The sequence below is a fragment of the Myxocyprinus asiaticus genome, chromosome 48 (assembly GCF_019703515.2).
Source record: "Myxocyprinus asiaticus isolate MX2 ecotype Aquarium Trade chromosome 48, UBuf_Myxa_2, whole genome shotgun sequence".
In the NCBI taxonomy this organism is placed as follows: domain Eukaryota; kingdom Metazoa; phylum Chordata; class Actinopteri; order Cypriniformes; family Catostomidae; genus Myxocyprinus; species Myxocyprinus asiaticus.
Genome location: NC_059391.1, coordinates 25,556,377 through 25,582,380, shown reverse-complemented (window position 1 = coordinate 25,582,380; position 26,004 = coordinate 25,556,377). Strand labels below are relative to the sequence as shown.

Genomic DNA, 26,004 nt, shown 5'->3' with positions numbered 1-26,004 from the left:
GTGAGGAGAAATAAAGTTCTGTTGCCATTTATTTTGTAATTAATGACTGTTTGCCTGCTCATTATCCAGCTCATTAAAAGACTACTTGCCAAATAAATAAATAAATGCAAATGAAAAATTGATTTGAGTTGAAATTATTTTACTGTCTTACTTGTAAAGATCGCACAGTGATCTGAGAAGTAGTAAAGATGGCTTGCAATACCTGGATGAGCAGTCTGATACGGTAAGTAGATGTGCCAACCCGATCTCATGAAAATTCATACATAATTTACGAGTTGGCTATTTCATACGGTTTTGCACAATGTTGTTCGCATAAACTCGCACGACTTCATCACATGCAAATTCCCGGATGTCTAATGCGGAAGTAAGCGCGAGTTCTGCGCACGAGGCGTTAAGGACATACTTACTAATATTATGCCCTTACCCAAACCCCTTATCTAAACTTAACCAATCAGTAGAGTGTGTAAACAAAATAGGAAGCTGTTGTGTGTGACAGAAGCAAGTAATTGTCGCGTATTAGATGTAAATGATTTCCAGCGACGTCATTGGCTGTAGTGAAAGTCGTAGGAATTCAAACGAGTGCAGTCGCACGATATCATACTAATTAGCCAAATTTAGAAAAGTCGTACGAATCCTGACGATTTCGTTGTGAGAGTGTGTTGGATGTACAGTTGTATCTCAGAAGTATCAGACCACTAGATGGCGCCATTGACCAACCAGAAACAAGTATTCCAGAATGCCATGTGATAATATGATTCCATATAGTGTTTTCGAACTTTGCATGTGCATCAGTCGCAACTATAGCTACAGTTGAAAACCAGCTTTCATTTGCATGGAAACTGTTTTGCTCATTTGTTCAGAATTAAGCTAGATTCATTTGAATATCAGATGTTCAAAGGTCTAAAAGCAAATGTTACTCTTTCATAACTTAGCGGGAAGGATAACAGCTTTGTTCATGAGCCAAATGTTGCCACATGTCCTTGGATATGACCATCATAAATAAACCAGTACAATTTTGACCAAGTTTGGCTGAACTACAAGAAGTGTTAATCAGGGCTTATATGCCTTCTGTCTATACTGTGATGTTTATATTGAGCACGTTGGCTTACTCACTGTGAATATTAAGGCTCTCTGTAAAGCTGCTTTGGAACCATATGTATTGTAAAGAGATCTACAAATAAACTGACTTGACTTGAACTAAAGCATGCATGGCTGCAATAATGTTGCAGGGAACACGTTACCTGCAGCTCAAATGCCTAAAATCTCACTCCATACATTCTGTCTCAGTCAGTCAGGTTTGTTTTCTTTTGTTTGCTTCTGTTTGAATCCAGCTCAGTGTAATTTAGCCACTGATTGGAGGAGGGGAAGTTTGAGTCAAACACACCACAGACACAGTCATTTGTCTTTGATCTGTAAAGCTTCTGAAATCTGGACTGTTCTTTGTTGAGGTGAGCAGTCAGGCAGTGTACTTCAGACTCAAGCAGTAACTGTGCATGTGTGCTGCTTCAAGATTTGTATCTCAGATGAGACTTGGCCTTAGATGCACCCTGGAATCAGGTATCAGGAGATTCTGCCCCTTAGTGGTGGAAATGCATCTGTAGGTCACAGTTATTCAGGTCAACCTGCAAAAGCAACATGGATGTCATGGTATAGTTCGCCTAAAAATAACAATTCTGTCATCATTTAATCACCCTCATGTCATACCAAACCTGTATGACTTTTGTTCTTCTGTGAAAAAGAGTCATAAGTGAATGTCCAAGCTGCTCTCTTCCATACAATGAGGATGGATAGGGACGATGGGCTGTCAAGCTTCTAAAAGGACAAAAAACCTTTTAGCATCATTAAAGCATCATGAAAGAAATTCCTTTCAAGGTATAAAATATATTTTATTAAAATTATAGCTTACAGATTCTCCCTCAAACCCACACAAAGATTTCAAACAAAGGGACTGCTGAATTATTTATAGGGTCGTATTTCACTGATCCCCAGAAATGTTATGGTTTCATTTTTCTCTTGGACATCAAACAAAGATTTGTTTTAAGATGTTTCATTCAGGTATTTGAAGTCCTTCGGGCATCTGGCACAGTTTCTACCGCAACTATTTCAAGTTCATCACATAAACCTGCACAGCAACGTTCCCTGCACTCACCAAAATTAAAAACAGCAGGACCCAAAGAGGACAAAGAAAGACATGGGGTGAGAGAGTGAGAGAGAGAGAGAGAGAGAAAGAGAGAGAGTGAGAGAGTGAGTGAGAGAGAGAGAGAGAGATAGAGAGAGAGAGAGGTGACGGCAGTGAAATGCAGATAACAGAATGGAAAATGAACAGTCTCTCATCATAGGTCACATAGTTGTGTTCCCCTGTGAAAGCATGTTTACATGTGAGCCTGCAAGTGACATGACAAACACAACACATCTTTCACGTACGTAGGTAAGTAGATGATAGATAGATAGATAGATAGATAGATAGATAGATAGACAGATAGATTCCCTAAACATTATTCTTATGACAAGGGACTATTAAAGATGTATAGGGTCTGTATAGCGATGGAATCCCAGACTATCAATTGACAATATCAGATATATTCTATTCATATCTTTGGTTTAAAACTTTTGGTTATAACCACAGTTGTTGGGTTAACCACAGTCGATTACTTTCTAGGCCTGAAATCTTAAGGCTTGCAACTGAATGTTCTCTAAAATGAGAATATAATATTTTGTCCAGCTTCTGGCGACCCACCTGATATAAATGTTGTTTTAAACTAACTTCTAGGGTATGTTTTGTTTCACCTATATATAATTTCCCACACTTTATACACTCTGACTATAACATAAATTACATTGCAGCTCTGCAATGTTAAAGTTTGTAAAATGGGACTCCCCAAGTAGGAATATTTGTTAAAAATAAAATTACTGGAATTAAAACGAAGATGCCAAGATAGAAACTTAGGTTTATAAGCAGAATGTTGTATAAAATGAGCATGCACTAACATATCTTTAAAATTTCGATTTCTTCTAAATGCTGCTATCACCTTAAAGGGTCTCAAAGCTTCGTGTCTGTCCTGTGACTGCGGAAAATGGGTCTTCACAACAGAATTCAATTTCCCAGACATTGGTGAAAATAAACTAATCAATGGAATCAAAGATGTTCCCTTATTAATATCCTTTGGGACATTCATATAATTTCTGTATAAATTAAACTCCCTACAAACCTCCACTTTAATACCCCTCAGAAATCTCTTGCTATAACCTCTAGGTCTGAGGGCTTTAAAAAGTACCGCTGTTGCTTCTTCAACATCTTCTGGTTGGGAACAAATTCTATGAAATTGGATCAATTGAGATTTAATAATCACCGTAAACATATGTTTAGGGTGAAAACTCTTTTTGTGCAAAAGTTTTATTCATTATGTATTCATTAAGCCTGCAGATGAGATTTTGTTGTCACCCCGGTAACTGATCAGAGAAATCAATAATGGGCACAAACAGCTGTGCATTGGGGAAAATACCCCAAGCCACATTCAACAATTGCAGTAATTGCTTGACCGATGTTACTTGTTCTTGTTCCCTCATACAATTATTTAACCCCAAAGAGAGAACCACCTTCTGTACATTATCTTGAGGTGTCATTCATATGATAAAAACGGGGCTCCCGGAAAGCTATCAATCTGAACTAAAGGGTCGGAAAAATAAGGGATCCGAGATAAGTTGGAATCCCCAATAAATAAAACTGTTTTTTTTTTATCTCGATTCCAATCATTTATTTTCCTATTTGAGTTTGGATAACGTGTTACAGATCATTTTTGCTTAACAGTCCCATTGGAGGGAGGGGAATCACTTAGGGGCTTTGGGGGAGACAGACAGACAGACAGACAGGCAGACAGACAGAGAGACAGACAGACGGGCAGACGGGCAGACGGGCAGACGGGCAGACGGGCGGGTGGGCAGGCGGGCGGGCAGGCAGGCAGTTAGATAGATAGATAGACAGACAGACAGACAGACAGACAGACAGACGGACAGGCAGGCAGGCAGGCAGACAGACAGACAAACAGATAGAAAGACAGACAGACAGACAGACAGACAGACAGATAGACAGGCAGACAGACAGACAGATATATAGACAGATGGACAGATGGACAGACAGACAGGCAGACAGGCAGGCAGACAGACAGGCGGGCGGCGGGCAGGCAGGCAGACAGACAGATAGATAGACAGATAGATAGACAGGCAGACAGACAGATGGACAGACAGGCAGACAGATAGATAGACAGGCAGACAGACAGACAGGCAGACAGACGGGCGGGCGGACGGACAGGTAGGCAGGTAGGCAGGCAGGCAGACAGACAGACAGATAGACAGATGGACAGATGGACAGACAGGCAGGCAGGCAGGCAGACAGACAGACATAGATAGATAGATAGATAGACTATATACTGCTCACTATTTTCTATTATAATACTATGTGAAACATAGTTTGTACACAGCATACATTATCCAGGAGAAAGCAAACAGCCAGACAGTTCCTGTTATTTATTTTTTTTAGATACTTTGCTGCCATCTAGTGGTGCATCTCCGTACACTTTGTTTGGGTTTTTACTGGTTTACTGCAAGCCAATCAGATGGAGAGTTCGCTAATAAAGGTAATGAATAACAAGGGAAACCGATTAATGAGTTTTGAGTCTGAAACCTGCACACAGCGAAAGAATACATGGCATCAATTCAGGATAAAGTTGCTGCCTTTAATGTTGTTGGGACATTATACAGTCCATTGAATCGACCTCCAGGTAACCCATTTTCTAAAGTTTAGGCTAGTTTTATTTTGTTTTAGGAATATTAATGACATTTTTGCAGTTAAGATCACAGTAAAATATAAAAACACAATAAATCCTGAAATGATTCTTAAGGTTATAATGTTTCTTCAGATCACAGAGTGATCAACAGGCCACAAGATGTACAAAACAGCAAGGTACAAAGCAAAGACATCTGGAGCCACATCATCACTGTTCTACAGACACAAGTGAAGGTTAAGAGACGCAGACAGCACCTGAAATCCCACGATAACTGCTTTCTGGGCTCTGATGCAGTGGATGTCATCCAGGCTTATCTGGTCCAGGATAAAGTTCTTGGAAATGCTCAGGTCTCCAGAGCCAAAGTGGCTCGGGTGTGTCAGGTACTGCTGGACTGTAAGGTGTTTGAGGCAGTAGGAACCAAAGTTCTGGGGAAGGCCAGTAAACCAGGAGGGTTCCAGGATAGCAGCAGCAGCCTCTATAGATTCCTGAATATGGAGAGTCCATCCCTGGACATGTTTGAAATGGCCCTTTTGTCTCCTAGTGAAGAGAGTTTGATGAACGTCACACCGTGCAGGTGAAACACATGATCATTATAAATGAGGTTTTTAGTTCAATACAAAGCCTTTTTGTACTATATCTGAATTATAATATTTGGAATGTTTGTTTGGCATTTTAGGCAGGACATTCTATTATTCTCCCATAGTACACCTGTAAAACCAGGCCACGCGTTGGATCTTCTCATGGGGAAGCTGGACTTGACTGGACTTGTTGGTTCTCCACCCACTGAAGGTCTTCCACCATCTGGTAATACCTTTATTGAGACCCAGCCAAATCATATATACAAAAAAATCTTATGTTTACCATACTACTATTACTTTTGATGCAATATACAGTATAGTATGTATACGGGAGGCTAATTTTCTTTATGCATGGAATGCTTTGATGACCTACATTTAATAAAATGATTTGTATAGAACAGAGCATACTGTGTGGTATACTTTATTAGACCATAGACCTGTATATTAGATAGTGAGCAATTTACAGTACATGCGGCACAGGATTCAGTAGTTTCAGTCTCTGTTTGAAATGAAATAGTAGCACGCCACATATTAGTAGAGCCCAATGAGTTCTAAGTTCTTATGGTGGCATAGTGACTTGCCCCAATCCGGGTGGCGGAGGACGAATCTCAGTTGCCTCCATGTCTGAGACCGTCAATCCGTGCATTTTATCACATGGCTTGTTGAGCGCGGAGACGTAGCGCGTGTGGAGGCTTCACACTATTCTCCGCGGCATCCACACACAACTCGCCACACGCCCCACCGAGAGCGAACCACATTATAGTGACCACGAGGTGGTTACCCCATGTGACTGTACCCTCCCTAGCAACCGGGCCAATTTGGTTGCTTAGGAGACCTGGCTGGAGTCACTCAGCACACCCTGGATTCAAATTCGCGACTCCAGGACATGCACAATCTTAAATGGTTTTCCTTTATCAGGGTAAGGTCATAAACGGTTTAAGTAAAAACCGATCGCCACAAGTAGATTTTTGCCCACTATCCCAATTTTGTGTTGCATGGAAACTCCTTTTCCTGGTGTTCAATCTTGTCATTTTGATGTTTAAAGCTGCAAATAATCTGATGATTTCAAATCGTACGCAAACGCAATTTTCTGGCGTTTTTTTTTTTTTTAAACATTGATTTTTGTTAGTCATCAGCATATTGTGAGATTGTAAACACATTTTCTTACATGTTTAATTTAGTCAATTGTATTTGGTTGTCATGGAAATACGGTTAAATTTAGCATTTTTGCATCAAATTGATTAATTATGAGTCAAAGATGTTAAAAATCACGGTTGAACTCGCTATTAGTATAGTATAGTAGTATGGCATTCCAATCATGGCTTTGATACAAATTTAACAACTTTTGGGTGGGATCTCTTTCTCTCAGTGGTCAGGGAGGTGTGGCACGAGCAGACCGTACGGCGGTTGTCACAGTTGATAGATCTCCCTCTGCTGGAGGGAGTGTTGAACTGTGCAAAGATTGTTTCTCCTCCATCTCGTGGTAGTAATAATGAACCTGACCTGCTCTACACAAGTAACTACCTCGACAGAGAAGTTCTCAAGGCCTTCAAAGACTCACAGTGAGAACCCTTCACATTTAAACTTCAGCTGAATGAGTCTCACATAGGCCTAATTATTCCTCCCCTGCACAGAGCTGATGTTTGGCTATCGGCAGCCATAGACCTGTTAGATTTCCTGCCCGATCAGCTTGTGGTGGAAGTAAGTAGAGAACTGCCCAGCTTCTGTGAGGAAGAGGATGGCGAGGAAGGCCAAGTCAGATCCTCAGGCATCGATGAGTGTAAATACCTGCTGTTTCACATCCTGGATAAACATTACGGACACATGGACCACGAGCCCCTCCTCTGTGACAGCATGGCTGATGTTTACATCGAGATCACAGAACTTCTGGGTGAGACTAAAGCACCTTTTTTGAAAACGGTCAACAGGGCGCTGTTTTTAAAAAAAAAAAAAAAAAAAATGTATTTAGTCTGTAAATAAACCACTTTTTTTTATTTGTCTGCTGTTGGTGGGCATTTGTTTCCATGTGTACCTAGTAAACGGGAAGTTTGAACGAGCTCTGGAAGTCTTGCAGCTTACACTGAAGCTGCTGTCTGCATCTGCACGAGAGGAACTGCGCAGACTGCTGGAGTTTATGGCAGCAGCTGCAGACCCTGCAGATGTCCAGCTGCACAAAGAGGTAAAGAATCTTGAATCCTTGGAGTCAGGAACCCTGAAATCTTGACTTGGTAATCACAAATGCAACGATAGTTATTCCCACACTTATCTGACAGTTTGTATTGAAAGTGGTTTCAGTCATTTTGAATAGGATTTTGTTTTTAGATTGAAAATCGGGTGGTTGTGAAGAGGACCTTCACCAGAGCTATCATCCTGACCAAGGGTCTGCCCAAAGGAAATACTGATCTACTGCTGCTCTTCATGCTCGACAATCATCAGGAGATCTTCAAGGTTCCTCTAATTTACCTGGTTGAATCATGGAGTGGCATTAAGATGGATAAAATTCCATGCTATCTCACTATGATCAAGATCAGTTGTGAGATAACTAAACCGTGCTTACAGTTTTGCATTGTTTCTTATCTCTTGTTAGATTCCAGGTTCTCTTCACAAACTGGTTAGTGAAAAACTGGATGACATTGTGAAACACAGAGATTCTTCCACGGCTGGTATGACATGTTGAAATTATAACATACTATATATAATTGTGACCATTTAACATCAAGACCATGATAATATACTCAACATCTCCTAATCTGATAGATGCCAGATTTTGCCAGCAAGTACCCAAGGATGTGTACACTGAGACCATGAAAGAGTCGACTAAAAATGAGCTGTACTCTCTGCTGAAAAACATTGACGAAAACACAAAGTGTTCACTGAAAGAGAAGAAACGACTCCTGGCACAGTTTTATAAGGGACACCCTGACATCTTTGCACAGTATTTTGGGTCTAGACTGAGCACTCTTAACCTTCTTGAAATTTAAACTATTGCTGTTTCCTTTGTGTTTTTGTAGTTGTGTACTGTATATCTAAATAAATCTAAATAAATGTATTTAAGTTTTGAATAAGAATGGAGCATGTGTCTTTTAGTATAAATTTAATAATTCAATAAAATTAAGTGTCTTCTAGCTCATGATGCTTAATATTCTGTATAACAGTAAATACTGTTTCTAAATCCAAAGAACTTGGAGTCTTGCACTGATATATGTGAAATTCAAATTAGCACATGGAATCATGTTAAATATTCATTATAGTACACCCCCATTAAAGGAATATTCTGGGTCGAATACAAGTTAAGCTCAATCGACAGCCTTTGTGGCATAATGTTGATTACCACAAAAATGTATTTGGACTCGTCCCTCCATTTCTTAAAAAAAAAAAAAAAATCGAGGTTACAGTGAGGCACTTACAATGGAAGTGAATGTGGGCAGTTTTTGGAGGGTTTAAAGGCAGAAATGTGAAACTTGACTCTTCTGTTAAAACTCATTTATTATTTTAGCTTTAAAGTTGTTTAAATTGTAATTTTTACAGTCATTTTAGGGTTTGACATTGTCATGGAAACTCATTTATAAAATTGGCTATAACTTTACACAGAAAAGGTAAGTGATTTATCATACTAAAATCATGTTTACATGCATATTGATTGTCTTGCTGCTAAACTTTTGAAATAGTGAGTATTTTTGCTTTTTTTTTTAAAGAAAAGGAGGGACGAGTCACAATGAATTTCTGTGGTAATCAATAGTATGCCACAAATGCTGTCGATTGAGCTTAACTTATGTTGAACCCAGAATATTCCTTTTTAAGGTGTCCACACTAAACACTGCATCTTCCTGTCAGATATTAAAACAAATATGTAGCTACATGTTGCGCTGGTATAAAATAACATTTGTGAGTATTCCTTAATATTAATCATAAAAATAATTTTGACTCGTGCCTAGTATGTATGTGTGTGTGTGTGTATGTATGTATGTATGTATGTATATATATATATATATATATATATATATATATATATATATATATATATATATATGCAGTTAAACTTAGGCACTTACAATGGAAGTGAATGGGGCCTGTCTTTAAATGTTAAAATACTAATTTTTTCAGAAGTATAGCCACAAGACGTAAACATTATATGTATTGAAGTGATTTTAGTGTGATAAAATTAGCAATTGTGCAGTGTTTTGGATTTAAACAGATTACAGGGTTTACCAGCATTACGTTGTCATGACAGTTAAATTGTAATATTGAATATAACTGTACACAGATAGGTTTAGCATGTGATTTTACCACTTAAGTCATGTTAACGTATAATGTTTACGCTGTGTGGCTATACTTCTGAAATGGTGTGTACTGTAGTGTTTATGCACTAGCCCCATTTCATTCCATTGTGAGTACCTCACTGTAACCGTGTTTTTATTTTAAGATAGGGAGGAGTCGAAATTATTTTTTGTGGTAACCAGCGTCGTGCCACAAACCTTGTCGATTGAGTTTAACTAGTATTGAACCCTGAACAGTCCAATAAAATCATTGAGGTTGTGTTGTGAGACTCTTCCCGAAAGAAAGCTTCCTGTCCTTTTAATGCTGATGCGTCTTTAAGCCGTTGTGGCTCCGTCCATTCCTTACGCGTTACAAACTCTGATTGGCTCTTTCATCCAGGAGAGACAGCAGTTCATCCAATCAGCGTCCGATGGATCACGGCCCGTCATACAGAGCAGAGTGCGCTCTAGACAATGTTCTTAGACCAGTTTGAGTTCAGCTCGACGTAATGTGATTCGATAGTAAGTTAAATGCGCTCTGCTGGTTCTGGATCAGCATAAACGCACAGCTCCCGCCCGGGTCGGACGCCAAACTCCGGGCGCAGCTCAAATCTCCTCCCCGGATGCCCCAGAATCCCTAAAACACCCAGTAATTGCCACACATTCAGTTTTTTTGCATCGTTCATGGTGCGCATCTGCGAAAGGAAGATGAAGTTTTTGGTGGCAGTCACATTGATCGTTGGCTCGGTAATTTTCCTGCTTTTCCCGAGCGGATCAGAGGCTGATGAGAAGAAAAAGGGACCCAAAGTCACGGCCAAGGTACAGAGACATCGCACAGCTACACAACGCTATATTCAGTGCAACACTGTTGCATCAGGCCCGCTTCATACAAATGTTACAATGTGCATTCGAATCGAATGTTGCGTTCACATTTGATTATTAACCCTTATTGTTTTTCTTCTCTCATTTGCCTTTACCAAAGCTCATTTTGCGCTGAATATAAGAGACCGGTTGCAATGCATTATTTTTTTTTCTATTCTTAATTCTTAATGTTGCATGCACAGTTGGTACTTAACTGCTCATTGCAAATATAATAAGGCATTGGAATACGGTGCAATGCCAGATTTGAAGTCAGTAGTGATACATGTTCGTGATTTGCATTCAACTCGTCATGGTGAACCGGGTCTGTGCGCCATTACTCGTCTGCAGGACTCTTGTTCTGATTCAGATACTTTTGTTCTCAGGTTTACTTTGACATCAGGATCGGAGATGAGGATGCAGGACGGATTGTCATTGGACTCTTTGGAAAAACTGTACCGAAAACGACGGAAAACTTCCTTCAGCTGGCCACTGGAGAGGTGAGCGTGTAAAACATCTATGATTCATAATGAAGGGAAATTATTATGAACGCAACTTACTACTTTCTGCCTTACAGAAAGGATTCGGATACAAGGGCAGCAAGTTCCATCGGGTAATCAAAGACTTTATGATCCAGGGAGGAGATTTCACTAGAGGAGATGGAACTGGAGGTACCGAAATGCACTTTTTAACTCTCATGATCTGTTCCAGAGACCCCAATAATCAGTGTTGTGATATCTCAATACTTTTTAGTCAAAAGTAGTGTAACGTTACATTTTAAGTCCTTGTAATCAGAGTAAGTTACTTTTAAGTACAATACTTGGGTTGAACAAATTTGTAAAATATTATGAATACATGAAATATGTTCATAAGTATGTCAGGTTGCATTTCTGTGACAAGTGTTTAAGAAAGTAACTTAAAAGTAATTAGTAATGTGAATACTTTTTTGATTAATCAGTAATCAGATTAAAACTTAAGAGAAGTAACTAGTAACTAGTGAATTACTTTGAGTAACTTACCCAACACTGTTAATGATGTTTGTGCAAAAATAATAGTATTTTCAAAATAAACCTCCCGTTTCCCCTTTCAGTTGTTTTAATATTACTCGTTTAACTCATTTAACAGATATTATTATTAAAGCTTTATCACAAAATAGTAATTTCTTAAAGGTCTACACCTTTTATCCAGTACAGTAAAGCTGCTTTTGTTTCGGGTCATTTTGACCCGGAAATCAATGCATCGTAGAGAAATGCAATACATTTTGATAATCAATATTAAGCTGTTATTTTGTTTATATTCAGTTCTCAAAAGTTAAGCAACGTCATCAATGAATCAGCCAGATACTTGAATGTTAAGTGTGTTCTTTGAGATTTTAAGAACGCCTCGTCTCTCTGTATGTAGGTAAGAGCATCTATGGTGACCGTTTCCCTGATGAGAACTTCAAGCTGAAGCATTATGGTCCAGGTTGGCTCAGCATGGCCAATGCTGGCAAAGACACTAATGGCTCCCAGTTTTTCATCACCACTGTCCAGACGCCATGGTTAGATGGCAAACACGTTGTCTTTGGCAAAATCTTGGAAGGAATGGTGAGTAACTTTGTCCATCTGTTCCCTCCCTTAGCATTTGCTAGTTTAAGATTTATTTATTTTTGTTAACTCTGCTAGTGACATAAGGGATAATGTCCGTAATCATTTATTATTCTTTATGAAGTGCCTTCACACCAGTGATTGTGTTAATTTTGTGTTAATTTTTTTTTTTTTTTTTTCCGCTGCCTTTAAGGATGTGGTGAGAAAGATCGAGAGTAACAAGACAGACGGACGAGATAAACCTCTCAAAGACGTCACTATCCACGAATGCGGCAAGATCGAAGTGGAAAAGCCTTTTGCAGTACCTAAAGAGTAAATTAAGTTTGGGGAAATAATAGGACTCTGGGTTTAAGGGGATTGAATTTGGTGCCACTAGAGTTCTAGTGGAGATAAAATGTGTGTGTATGTGTGAGCTCATCGGAGCTCCGCCCCCTCACGGGACCATCACACACCAGTCCTGATCCGCTGAGCGGTACATCCTGGGTCCAATTCCAGCATTCCATACGGTCATATTTCTGACCTGCTTCAACTTGCCTTTGTAAACAAATGTTCAATAAAGGATCCAGGTTTTCTTAAAGTGGTTTTCCTGTTTTTTTTAATAAATACCTTGTCTTGGTTTTATTTTTGGAAACATCTTGGAAAATCAATGATACAGTCTTATTTAATAGAAATACTGCTTTAAAACTATAAAAAGTTGTCTTAATGCAGTTAAAACAATTATCATTGTATAACATTTTCATGGTAAATACATGAACAAAATGGGTGAATAGCAAAAAAAGGTATATTTTTAGGACTATTAAGATTTTTTACATTGTGATATATTTTGCCTCCCCATGAATCATATTTTCCTCATGACAATAAGTTTAATACAGAAATGAAAGTCATCAGGTCTTGATACAAATGTTGTCTAACTTTAGCATGAATTTCATGAAGTGCAGCAACTAGTTCTTTTTAAAATGTAAATGTATATATTTTTTTCGCATAACAAATGCAGTTGAGGGTACTTAACTGTAATGAAAATAATGTAATGATGCAAAAAAAAAATCTTAATGGTCCTTAAAATAAGCTTAATTTTTCATGCAAATACAATTTGATATTTTTCCTTTGAATTAGGGGTTAAATGAGACCTCTTAAGACATTTCCTGAAATTAAGGTGATTTGCCCTTAAATAGATTGTTCATCCAAAAATGAAATGTGAATCGATGGTCGATATCGCTACTTTCTACACTTTCACCTGTGGCATTGATTGTTAACACTGAAACGATTACATTCATCTTCTCTGTGACTCTGGCAGCGAGTTGACGTTGATCTTGTTGATGGTAATAGAAGGAATTCTGGGATTCGTGGGCAACTCTGGTGCACAGGTGAGGCCCACAGGACTGTTGGGTTTACTGCAGCTCTTTTTAAAACTCACTCTGACGTCTCTAGGATACATACTCTGCATGACACCAGCCACCACAATATCAGGGAGGTCTGGGAGAAATGACCGGTAGGGAAGACAGTTTCAAAGTGGTTTGATTGCAAGAAAAGCCATTTTGATAAAACGTCGAAACTGTCAGTTTTACCTGAGCTGGATTCTAGCTGGTAAGGGTCGGCTGAGAAACCAACCACTCGCTGATGAAATAACTGAAACCTGCAGGAAAAAAATCCATTAATCAAAACAATCAATGCATTCTTGAATCGCTAAAGTTTATCTAAATTATCCCAAATGACCCAGCTAACAATTTTTGGTTCCCAGAACGTTCTGGGAACATTAGTTTATGGTTGTAAAAATTAAACCTAAAAATAAGCATCAGAGAAAGTTCTGTAAAAGTTCTCATTAGGCTGTCACAAAAAAAAAAAAAAAACCTGCAACGTTCTGGGAAGGTCAGTTTATTGTTGTAAAATTTAAACCTAAAAATAACCATCAGGGTACATTCTGTATAAGGTTCTAATTAGGGTGTCATACAAAACCTCCCTGGAACATTCTGGGGACATTAGTTTATGGTTACAAAAAACAGAACCTAAAGAGAACGTTCCTAGAACGTTAGGAAATATGTTTATGGCAGAATGATTATGATTTCTTCCTGTATTATTACTACTGTTTTGCCACACATATCATGGTTAAAATATACTGTAGTAAAACCATGGTTAACTTTGTGGTTACTATGGTTTTACTTCAAATACCAGTTTAACTATCATTACTGTTGTAAAACCATAGTTAACCATAGTTTTACTACAGTAGCCATAGTTTAACCATGGTATTTGTAGTAAAACCATAGTAACCACAAAGTTAACCATGGTTACCACAGTCATGCTTACTACAGTATTACTGTAGTAAAACCATGGTATATTGTAGGCCTATCTAAACCACGGTTTACACCAAAGAAACACGTTTTCTACAATATTACTAAAACCACGGGTAATTTATTGGGTGGGAATGCAAACTATTGCGTGTGAACGTAAAACTATTTCAGAAAATAAATCTCTGTCCTGTAAGGAGCCATGTATTCTGACAGAATAAACAATTTTATAAATAAAGTATTTTATTACATTATAGTATATCTTTTGCCAGTGCCCTAATTTATTATCATTGTTTATTTTTTATTACTATTTATTATTTGGAGGGCTCTTAAAACCGAGAAAAGGCAATAGATTTCAAATTGCAAACTTTTAAAGGAAAGATAAATGGGAATGCTAATGCATAGCTCTCTCCTGGTCCTATATAGTCCTCCTTTAAAAGGACTTATATGCAGGGTAAATGATAGGAGGATGATTTTACCTGTATCCCTCTTGAGAGTCATCTGACTGGTTTTCACTGAAATATAAAAACTGAGACATTAATAACAAGCTTGGAAACTGCTTTAATTATTATTTTAATAGACCTACAAAATGAGATGTAAATGTGACAATTTAAAGACAGGTTAGAATGAAAAAGACTTAGTGACACTGAAATGACGTGGCATATATATAAATTCAGATGCATACTCTGAGCTGCAGTTCTTGCTCACTAAATGAAAATGTTTGACCTGCAGAAAGTCCAGGAGCTCTTGAGGAACAGCTCCATTTTCATACAGAATCACCTGCAATTGACAGTCAATGGACAACCATGTAAAACTTCAAAGTGATTGAGTGACATTAGATTCTCATTTATATATATATATATATATATATACATACACACCAATCAGCCACAACATTAAAACCACCTGCCTAATATTGTGTAGGTCCCCTTCATGCCGCCAAAACAGCGCCAACCTGCATCTCAGAATAGCATTCTGATATTATATTCTTCTCAACACAATTGTACAGAGCGGTTATCTGAGTTACCGTAGACTGTCAGTTTGAACCAGTCTGGCAATTCTCTGTTGACCTCTCTCATCAGCAAGGCATTTACATCCACAGAACTGCCACTCACTGGATGTTTTTTGTTTTTGGCACCATTCGGAGTAAATTCTAGAGACTGTTGTGTGTGAAAATCCCAGGAGATCAGCAGTTACAGAAATACTCAAACCAGCCCGTCTGGCACCAACAATCATCCATGCAATTATTTAATCAGCCACTCATGTGGCAGCAGTGCAGTGCATAAAATCATGCATATATGGGTCAGGAGCTTCAGTTAATGTTCACATCAACCATCAGTATGGGGAAAACACGTGATCTTAGTGATTTGGACCATGGCATGATTGTTGGTGCCAGATGGGCTGGTTGGAGTATTTCTGTAACTGCTGATCTCCTGGGATTTTCACACACAACAGTCTCTAGAATTTACTCAGAATGGTGCCAAAAACAAAAAACATACAGTGAGCGGCAGTTCTGTGGATGGAAATGCCTTGTTGATGAGAGAGGTCAACAGAGAATGGCCAAACTGGTTTGAACAGACAAAGTGTACGGTAACTCAGATAACTGCTCTGTACAATTGTGGTGAGAAGAATATCATCTCAGAATGCTATTCTGACGCTGTTTTGGCGGCACAAGGGGGACTTACACAATAATAGGCAGGTGGTTTTAATGTTATGGCTGATCAGTGTATATACATTGATTGGAACACATATACACTACCGGTCAAAAGTTTTGAAACACTTACTCATTCTTTATTATAATTTTTTTTCACATTTTAGAATAATAGTAAAGTCATCAAAACTATGGAATAACATAAATGGCACTATGGGAATTATGTTGTGACTAAACAAAATCCAAAATAAATCAAAACTGTGTTATATTTGAGCATCTTCAAAGTAGTCACCCTTTACCTAGAATTTGCAGACATGTACTCTTGACATTTTCTCAACCAACTTCTTGAGGTATCACCCTGGGATGCTTTTTAAACAGTATTGAAGGAGTTCCCATCTATGTTGAGCACTTATTGGCTGCTTTTCTTTATTATTTGGTCCAAGTCATCAATTTCAAAAACTGTTTTTTTTTTATTACATTTTAGTTTTATAATGAAATAAATGAATATGGTGGCACAATTATATTTTTGTCTACAAAACTAATTTCAAACATTTAAGCATACGCCTTCAGATCAAAAGATTTTTAAGATCATGAGAAACATTTCAGTCACGTGTTTCAAAACTTTTGACCGGTAGTGTATATGGCGGTGGAGCTCTACCTGTATGTAGTCCTCCAGTTCCTGTCGTCTTTGCTCCAGTGGCTTGGTCCGCAGGTGCTGGTTTCTCTTACTAGGAAAATCAGGAGCTCGCAGAATCTTTTTCAACTTCCTGTGAAGCGTCTGAAATTCACTCTGCCGCCGTAAAACAAAGTGTTTCCTTCCATTGAAAAGAATCTCCACCCTGAAGAGCTGGAAAATAACAAAGTTCACAGATCTTTTTCAATAAAACTAAATTACTCCACCTGTGCCACGGTCACAGTGATGATCTTTGATGCAACAGTTTGGGTGTTGTGACAATTGTTGCCCAGCAGGAGGCGCAAGTGCTTGTGTCAAATTATTCCCCAGTAGTGAGCGCCACCAGTGACCTTTTTTTGTTCAGTGAGTCCCCTAGAGTTCTGATGTGGTCATAGCACACAAAAACAGCTAGTAATCAAAACGTTTTTGCTTTCGATCAACAATTATTCAATCCATCTGACTGGCCACACAGTGTTTAACAATTCATCATCAAAGCCACACCAAAAAGGACTTTATAAATGCACAGGTTACTGTGAAAAACATTTTATTGGCATGTGTATTAAAATATAGGCCATGTTTACTCTCAGTTTACTTCAGGGTTAAATTTGTACAGGAAATATGTGTGGCAGTTATTCAGGTAAGAGCACACCCTGCAGCATTGAGTGAGACATAGAGCTCTTTACAGAGGCTCTTGGGTCTCTATTGTCACCAGTACAAAGAAATGTCAATGCATGTAAACCCTCGAACTCTGGGTCATTACAGAATGAAAGCATTTTTACGACTTGTATGAAGTTGAAATGAAATGGCAAATAATGTGTTTTTGTGTTCTGGCTATATCCCGAACAGCACACTGCTATATTACTCCTACTATTTGTGCAACTTGCAGTATGTACTGCGCTAAGTATGTCATTTCTTTACTTTTTTAAAGAATCCTTTTTTTGTATGCAAGGAATACTTGAAAGGATTACTAAAGTTACCAAAATGTACAATACACAACCAGAGTACACTGCATGGAATACTGTAAACCACAATGCAATGCCCAATTTTAATGTTTAATATTATAATAATAATTCAATAAATTCAATATTAATTGAATTTTATATTTTATGTACTTAGTTTGTAACATCATCTGACTGCCAAGAGTTACATTGTTTTTGCATGAAATTGCTAAATTTACTGACCCCAATTTTGAAATTAAACATGCATGTAACAAAGTCATGTGACGACACTGTAGCGTTTTACTGTCTGAAATGTTTATTACACGTTTATAAATGTTAACTATAGTATTAAGTGTATACTGCACAGTATGTTAATATTACATTCCAAACATAACCTTGTTGTGTGTGCATGAGGGTTTAGGCGACACTCTGAGCAGATCTGAGAATCTGCAGTTTCCCGTTTTCCACGCATAACAAAAGAGCTCAGAACATTCAGTTCCACCAAACATTTCCCACTGTGAGCTCGATCTTTCGCTTCTCAATACGAGAATACCTCAAATATTTTTCTTGCTCATTCAGAGAGGTAGAGAGAGAGGGGAATCATTTTTTTGTTTGTTTCTCGAGCATGTTTTGACAAGTCGGTGCTCAAACATAACACCACAGGTGATGGGAAATGTCTTTCCAGTGTAACGAAGAACCAAGACAAAAAAATTCAAACATCTTTAAAGGGACAGTTCCCCTAAAAATGAACATTCATGTCGTGATTCACCCTCATGTCCTTCTAAACCTGTACGACTTTTTTGTTCTCATGGAACATAAAAGATGATGTTAGGCTGTATGTTCAAGCTGCTCTTTTCCATAAACTCAAAGTGAATGGGGAATGAGCTCCAAAAATGACAAAAAAAAGCACCATAAAAGTAATCTATACAAGTGCTTCCAAGCCTTTTAAATCTTTGCTCGTATATCACAAATATTGTGTTTTATAACCGAACATGACACGGCAATTTGCATATGTATAAGTGCAAATGAGATTTGAGAGCTGTGGCGGAAGGGAAGATTTTCATTGAATAACAATGTAAATTTTGGTCTTTTCCTTAGACAAAACTATTGTGTCTTTATTGGAATTGGAATACAGCACATGAGTAGAGCTGCCATTATTTGATGCATTAGCTCTGAAATAGCTTAAAAGCTTTTTTTGTTTTTTTAATCAGAGGAACCATCATTTCATCCAAACAGCTATTATAGCCAAGTAGATACAAACTGTTTAATACATGAATAAAATAAATAAATATTGTTTTTAAATAAAATGTTTTTCACAGTTACATTTAGATATTTATATACAGACATTTGATCAATTTATATAAATAGTAACCTAATAAAAAGCATTATTTACCTACATACTTTATATTTTTACTGACAAAAATAAAATAAAATAAAAATTAACAATATTTTTTTGTAAATTAACAGGGTGTAAAGTTCACTCACTTATTTTTTGGAACCCAGATGAATATTATATAGTAATGAATTATTGTAGTTAAAGTGGAGTTTTGTTATTATAATACAGTACTGAATTATTATTATTATTTTGAGGATTAGATTAGTTTTAATAGTATATATTTAATAATTACTATTTTATATATATATATATATATATATATATATACAGTTGAAGTCAGAAGTTTACATACACTTAGGTTGAAGTCATTAAAACTCATTTTTTTAACCACTCCACAGATTTCATATTAGCAAACTATAGTTTTGACAAGCCGTTTAGTACATCTACTTTGTGCATGACATGAGTCATTTTTCCAACAATTGTTTACAGACAGATTATTTCACCATATCACAATTCCAGTGGATAATAAGTGGATAGTAACTGTGCCTTTAAGCAGCTTGGAAAATTCCAGAAAATTATGTCAAGCCTTTAGGCAATTAGACAAATAACTACTGACAGGAGGAGTACTGAACTGGAGGTGTACCTGTGGATGTATTTTAAGGCCTACCTTCAAACTTAGTGCCTCTTTGCTTGACATAATGGAAAAATCAAAAGAAATCAGCCAAGACCTCAGAAAAAAAAAATTGTGGACTCCACAAGTCTGGTTCATACTTGGGAGCAATTTCCAAATGCCTGAAGGTACCACGTTCATCTGTACAAACAATAGTATGCAAGTATAAACACCATGGGATCACACAGCCATCATACCGCTCAGGAAGGAGACGCATTCTGTCTCCAAGAGATGAACGTAGTTTGGGGCGAAAAGTGCAAATCAATCCCAGAACAACAGCAAAGGACCTTGTGAAGATGCTGGATGAAACAGGTAGACAAGTATCTATATCCACAGTAAAACGAGTCCTATATCGACATAACCTGAAAGGCTGCTCAGCAAGGAAGAAGCCACTGCTCCAAAACCACCATAAAAAAGCCAGGCTACAGTTTGCAAGTGCACATGGGGACAAAGATCTTATTTTTTGGAGAAATGTCCTCTGGTCTGATGAAACAAAAATGGAACTGTTTGGTCATAATGACCATTGTTATGTTTGGAAGAAAAAGGGTGAGGCTTGCAAGCCGAAGAACACCATCCCAACTGTGAAGCATATGGGTGGCAGCATCATGTTGTGGGGGTGCTTTGCTGCAGGAGGGACTGGTGCACTTCACAAAATAGATGGCATCATGAGGAAGGAAAATTATGTGGATATATTGAAGCAACATCTCAAGACATCAGCCAGGAAGTTAAAGCTCGGTCGCAAATGGGTCTTCCAAATGGACAATGACCCCAAGCATACCTCCAAAGTTGTGGCAAAATGGCTTAAGGACAACAAAGTCAAGGTATTGGAGTGGCCATCACAAAGCCCTGACCTCAATCTGATAGAAAATTTGGGCAGAACTGAAAAAGCATGAACGAGCAAGAAGGCCTACAAACCTGACTCAGTTACACCAGTTCTGTCTGGAGGAATGGGCCAAAATTCCAGTAACTTATTGTGAGAAGCTTGTGGAAGGCTACCCAAAACATTTGACCCAAGTTAAATAATTTAAAGGCAATGCTACCAAATACTAACAAAGTGTATGTAAACTTCTGACCCACTGGGAATGTGATGGAAGAAATAAAAGCTAAAATAAATAATTCTCTCTACTATTATTCTGACATTTCACATTCTTAAAATAAAGTAGTGATCCTAACTGACCTAAGACAGGGAATGTTTTCTACAATTAAATGTCAGGAATTGTGAAAAACTGAGTTTAAATGTATTTGGTTAAGGTGTATGTAAACTTCTGACTTCAACTGTGTATATATATATATATATATATATATATATATATATATATATATATATATATATATACACACATATATATATACACACACACACACACACACACACACACACACACACATACATATATATTAGTATAATAGGAAAGATATAATATAAAAAGGACATTTTCCTATTTAAAATAGGAAATATAGTGGCCAAATAAACACATTAAAATCACTGCAATATTATATCGTCAGTAAAATCTTTGAATTTATATCCTGAATATTCAGTATATCACCCAATCCTAAACATAAGTTGTATGGACACTTTAAAGATGCTTATTTATCTTTTATTGAGCTCAACAGCATCTGTCCCCATTCACTTTCAATGTATGGAAAAGAGCACCGTGAATATTCTGCCTAACTTCTTGGGTGTTCCACACGAAACAGAAAGTTATACAAGTTTTAAAACTACATGAGCTTCAGTTAATAATGACAGAGATTTAATTTGTGGCTGAAGTATGAAGTACAAAACTGTCTGTGAAATTCTAGCATGCCATTTAATGAACACAAGTCTTTGTTCTCGCTTAATTGGGAAAGTGAGATGAGGATGGGGAACATTCCTAGGTGAGTTCCTGGTTAACCATGCTGAGGATGCAAGTCTGTTTTGGGCAACAGCAGAGTCAGATTGTGTATTGTGTTTTTATGGTCATGAGGACTTGATTTAAACCCAGTTACCCCCCCCTCTGTTTGCTTCGTATAGAGCTTTCATTGTTTCTGATGAGCAGAGCTGGACATTTCCACTATGATGAACAACTCTCTTTCACACACACACAAATCATTCTATCCCAGTACAGTAATTCAGCACAGATTGTAGTGTTTCTCTCAGCTGTCACATCTGCACTCAATTCTTCTAGACGTTTTAGAATTCTCTGTGGGTTTTCAACATCTAATTGAGAATTCTTGAATGTCAGTGAAACACAATATCAAGCATAACAAAAATAAGATGTCCTTTCCTTCTGAATAGAATGACAGGTGTGCATGTGTTTGTGTGAGTGGCCATAGAGCTTTGACTGACATCAGCATGTTGTCGTGTGGTTGTGATTCAGCTGTGATTTAGTTGCGCTACTTTTAGCCTCACAGACACACACACACCGCTCCCATTAAACCCGTATTCAAACTTCTGACCACATAAACGCGAAATCTCCTCATACAGCTCGGTGTTATTCAGATGCTGATAATAAATTTGTCTAATCATCAGAAACACACAAGTGTGCGATGAGATTGAAGTATGTGTGTGTGTGTGTGTGTGTGTGTGTGTGTCTGTGTGTTTTGAACACACAGTGACTCTCTTTCCTCTGCTCTTGGCTGGGTCAGTTCTGGCCGCAGCTGTCTGAATGGACAGTCCTACAGAACTGGCTTAGATTCTACACCGACACACTGGTTCAACTATTTAAAAAGAGTCTTGGAACAGAAAAACTGATCCGCTGATCCAGATACAGCTCTTAAATTGAAAACAACACTATGGATGCAGAGTACAGAGGCTTCTTTTATATAAGATAATGATAAATAAAAAATAAAATAAAAAAAAACCACCAAATAATTCTCTCTGACTCAGTTTAGATGCCGTAGACTGTCCACAATGTGTCATATGCACCAAACATGTTCTATGATGACAGTAAAGCTCAGAGCACAAAACTGATTTTGTGGGGTTGAACAATGAAATTTAAACCTGGAAATAAAAAAAAAGTTTAAGGATTTTGACAAATTTAAAACAAAGCTATGTTATGATGTAAAGTGAAGAAATATTTATCTTCAATATTTTTTCGGTCACTAATCAAATATGCAAATATGTGACTTTGCACCAAATTCTGAGAAATTCTAAGTTGTGAAAATCTTTTATATTATTTTTTCCAATTCCAATTTTCACTCAAATTGTTATGCTGATGATATTGTTATTGCCATGATTTTTTATTTAATTTTTGTTTAATTTGAAAAATGCGAAAGTGGACTTTTGAACCCTTGGTTATGTATATTGTTAAATATTTAAATGTTTCGCGGGGGATGCGGGGGACGTGTCCCCCTCACTTTTGAAATGATTGCTACGCCCCTGACTGTAACCCAGATTTTACAAGTTGAAATTACTTGAATTCGAAATAAAATTATTGTGGTAATTAACATTATGCCACAAATGCTGTCGATTGAGCTTAACTTTTATTGAACCCAGCGTCTAAAAAATGCTGTGCTTCTGCACAATGCTGAAAAACAGCAATATGCTGCACAGCGGTCAAAGACGTCCATCTAGTGCATGTTTAGGAAGAAAAGTAATTGAAAAAATGCGCGGACAGATGCAAAAAAGCATTAGGTGTGAACGGCCCCTTATAATGTAAGTCAAGGGGAAATTTGTTAAAACAATTTGAAAAAAATATCTAGTAACTTGGTACTATCACAAAAAAAAAAAAAAAAAAAAAAAAAAAAAAAAGAATTAAATAAAATGACAGAAAGACTTTGAAAGCTTAATTTATTATAACTTACTAGTATTTTGAAGAAAACTATGGTTACCATTATGTGAGGGGAGCCGCTTTAAAGGTTTAAAACTTGAAACTTAATGAAGCCTGTCATAACTGGTAAATCGATTCTCGTGCTTCGAATTGAGTGACAGAACGAAAGCACGTCCAACTCGTCATAAACCACTTTCACTGTCTATATTCTGTTAGTATGTAAGTCATAAATCACTTCTGTCAAACTTACTTTGCGCAATTTTCCCATCTCGTCCACTTCCCTTATGAGAGACGGAATAAAGACCTCGATGGCTCGAGAACACTGATGATCCAACATCACACACACACAATTACACAATCACAGACTGAAATCAAGTTCCACGAGCGGCTGCGTTCATAAACTCTGATCACAGGCGTGGAAAAGTCACTCATGGATCTCCAGAGCTTCTCCTCCCAACAAACACGCTGCTGCTCTAATGCTTCACACACGCACGCACGCACGCGCACACGCACACACACACACACACACGCGCGCACACACAAACACACGCACGCGCACACACACACACGCACGCGCACACACACACACACACACGCACGCACACACACACACACAAACACACGCACGCGCACACACGCACACGAACACACACACACGCACGCGCACACACTCACACACACACACACACACACACACACACACAGAGTGAGTGAGATGGTTAAATTTGGACACTATTAGTGTGTCCTTTTGACATTTACTGTTTGTGTATTTCGTTGATCATGAGTATGTCATGAGATCTTATAAACACACACATTACATCCTGAAAGGAATAGTTCATCCAAAGATTCTGTCATCATTACTCACCCTCATATCATTTAAACACTATGACTTTCTTCTATGGAACACAGATATCTTGCAAAACGTTCACGGTGCTCATTTCCCGTACAACATAGGCATACAGTGATGTCAAGCTCTAAAGAAGAAAATACAATAAAAAAAGAAGCAACATAAAAGTGGCCCTAAAACCAGACTCAGACTGTGTGTGAAGAACAGACTGAATTTATTCACAATCTTGCTCTCTGCCGTAGCTCTCAAATCTAATTTGTTCTGCACTTACTCAAAATTGTGAGTGATAAAAATGATCGACATAGAAATTATGTCCTCATGATACAGAGGACATAATTTTCTCACACAAAGACAAAATATGACTACAAGATGAAGTTATGCAAATAGTTTTTATTTTGCATGAATGTGTAAAAGATGCAAATGTTTACCATTGTATTGTGGTTATTCTCATATGGGCTACTGACATTCAACAGAAAATTTTACTACTGATAATGACCATGTTTACATGCACTTATGAACACGGTTTTTTCCAGGGTTATAGCAGAAAGAAGCATCCTGAAACTTCATGTAAACAAGAACGCTGATTTCCTTATGCCGTTTAAGGGATTAAGAGAAAGCGGTTTAACACACTTAGGTTTCTCTTGGAGAACGACGCTTAATGTGCTCATGTAAACACATAAGCGGAGTTCTGATGGGTGTTTGAGGAGTGCGCATGCGTGGATCAGTCCGGAATAACAAACGTCATAGGATGGAACCCAACAGCATGACAACGCAGTGGAAAGAATTCAATATTTCTGGGAATACAGTGGGAAAATCACAAATACTACTATACTCATTTTTACACACAAATGTAAAATATCGACTGTCCCTAATGTCTGCATATATGCACTTGTACATTGGGGGAATCCCAGAGTTTTTTGTAAGAGGGAAACCCGCAATACTACATCACAATTCAGCTGCAGGTCGTGATAGTATGGTCTGAATGAACCCATCAGATCTTGTATCCCAGAGAGAGGTGACAGAGGAAGTCTTGCTGCTACAATCAAGCTGGCCATAAAGTGGGATGAGTTTTTCTCAACATGTCTCAGAGGACTTCCTTCCTTCATCCCAGCCCGAGGACAGCGATACTCCCTCACCGGCGCTGGACCCTGTGGCCACTCGCCCTACGTCTTAGAGGAAAAAGAGATGGGCTGCTGGAATGAAGGAATGAAGGAAAGAGGGAAAGAAAAAATAAGAGAGAAAGGAAGAGGATGAGAACGAGGGAAAGAAAAGAAAGAAAAAAGAAGATGGAAAGAAAGAATGAAGGAAATGAGGGAAAGAAGAAAGGAAAAAAGAAAGAAGAGGGACTAAAAGAAAGAGGAAAGAGGGAAAGAAAAGAAACAAAGAAAAAATATGAAGGATTGAAGCAAAAGAGGGAAAGAAAATAAGAAAGAAAGATGGACTGAATGAAAGAAAATTAGAAAGAAAAAAGGAAAAATAAAGGAAAGAAGAGGGACAGAAAGAATGAAGAAAAAAGGAAAAAGAATGAAAGAGGGAAAGAAAAGAAAGAAAAAAGACAGAAAGAGAAAGAATGAAGGAAAGGGGGCAGAAAGAAAGCAGGAAGGAAAGAAAGAATGAATGAAAGAAAAAAGAGGGACTGAATAAAAGAAAGAAAGAAAGAATGGATGGCAGAAACAAAGCAGGAAGGAAAGGGATGGAAAGAACGAAAGAAAGAAAAACAAGAAAGAGGGAAAGAAAGAAGACAGAATGAAGGAATGAAAAAAGAAAAATGGAAAAGAAGAAGGAAAGAGGGACAG

General features: G+C 37.8%; 3 protein-coding genes across 3 annotated transcripts; 2 read left to right on the top strand and 1 right to left on the bottom strand.

Moving 5' to 3' along the window:
• The first annotated feature begins 188 nt into the window (after positions 1–188).
• depdc7b (DEP domain containing 7, paralog b) lies at positions 189–8,542 on the top strand. Its single transcript, XM_051692644.1, has 11 exons — positions 189–223; positions 3,254–3,351; positions 4,692–4,778; positions 4,917–5,358; positions 5,461–5,588; positions 6,732–6,924; positions 6,997–7,253; positions 7,399–7,541; positions 7,685–7,810; positions 7,950–8,025; positions 8,120–8,542. Exons 1-11 carry the CDS (start codon positions 189–191, stop codon positions 8,341–8,343), a joined length of 1,809 nt encoding a protein of 602 aa, XP_051548604.1. The 3' UTR covers positions 8,344–8,542.
• Positions 8,543–10,100: 1,558 nt separating this feature from the next.
• Positions 10,101–12,639, top strand: ppib (peptidylprolyl isomerase B (cyclophilin B)). The gene is made up of 5 exons (XM_051692232.1): positions 10,101–10,437; positions 10,863–10,976; positions 11,054–11,147; positions 11,878–12,062; positions 12,256–12,639. Exons 1-5 carry the CDS (start codon positions 10,303–10,305, stop codon positions 12,376–12,378), a joined length of 651 nt encoding a protein of 216 aa, XP_051548192.1. The 5' UTR covers positions 10,101–10,302; the 3' UTR covers positions 12,379–12,639.
• LOC127437392 (sorting nexin-24-like) lies at positions 12,639–23,892 on the bottom strand. The gene is made up of 6 exons (XM_051692231.1): positions 23,612–23,892; positions 16,654–16,842; positions 15,030–15,124; positions 14,824–14,859; positions 13,628–13,695; positions 12,639–13,535 (listed from the first exon to the last, which is right to left on the bottom strand). Exons 1-6 carry the CDS (start codon positions 23,696–23,698, stop codon positions 13,333–13,335), a joined length of 678 nt encoding a protein of 225 aa, XP_051548191.1. The 5' UTR covers positions 23,699–23,892; the 3' UTR covers positions 12,639–13,332.
• Positions 23,893–26,004: the final 2,112 nt, after the last annotated feature.

Excerpts from the sequence above, each read along its gene's own strand:
- depdc7b (XM_051692644.1), top strand. The coding sequence starts at position 189 with ATGGCTTGCAATACCTGGATGAGCAGTCTGATACG. Across the intron at positions 5,359-5,460 it reads ATGAACGTCACACCGTGCAG|GCAGGACATTCTATTATTCT; the intron begins GTGAAACACATG and ends TTGGCATTTTAG. Across the intron at positions 5,589-6,731 it reads TGAAGGTCTTCCACCATCTG|TGGTCAGGGAGGTGTGGCAC; the intron begins GTAATACCTTTA and ends TCTTTCTCTCAG.
- ppib (XM_051692232.1), top strand. The coding sequence starts at position 10,303 with ATGGTGCGCATCTGCGAAAGGAAGATGAAGTTTTTGGTGGCAGTCACA. Across the intron at positions 10,438-10,862 it reads GACCCAAAGTCACGGCCAAG|GTTTACTTTGACATCAGGAT; the intron begins GTACAGAGACAT and ends TTTTGTTCTCAG. Across the intron at positions 11,148-11,877 it reads TAGAGGAGATGGAACTGGAG|GTAAGAGCATCTATGGTGAC; the intron begins GTACCGAAATGC and ends CTCTGTATGTAG.
- LOC127437392 (XM_051692231.1), bottom strand. The coding sequence starts at position 23,698 with ATGTTGGATCATCAGTGTTCTCGAGCCATCGAGGTCTTTATTCCGTCT. Across the intron at positions 15,125-16,653 it reads AACTGGAGGACTACATACAG|GTGATTCTGTATGAAAATGG; the intron begins GTAGAGCTCCAC and ends TGTCAATTGCAG. Across the intron at positions 13,696-14,823 it reads GACTCTCAAGAGGGATACAG|GTTTCAGTTATTTCATCAGC; the intron begins GTAAAATCATCC and ends TTTTTCCTGCAG.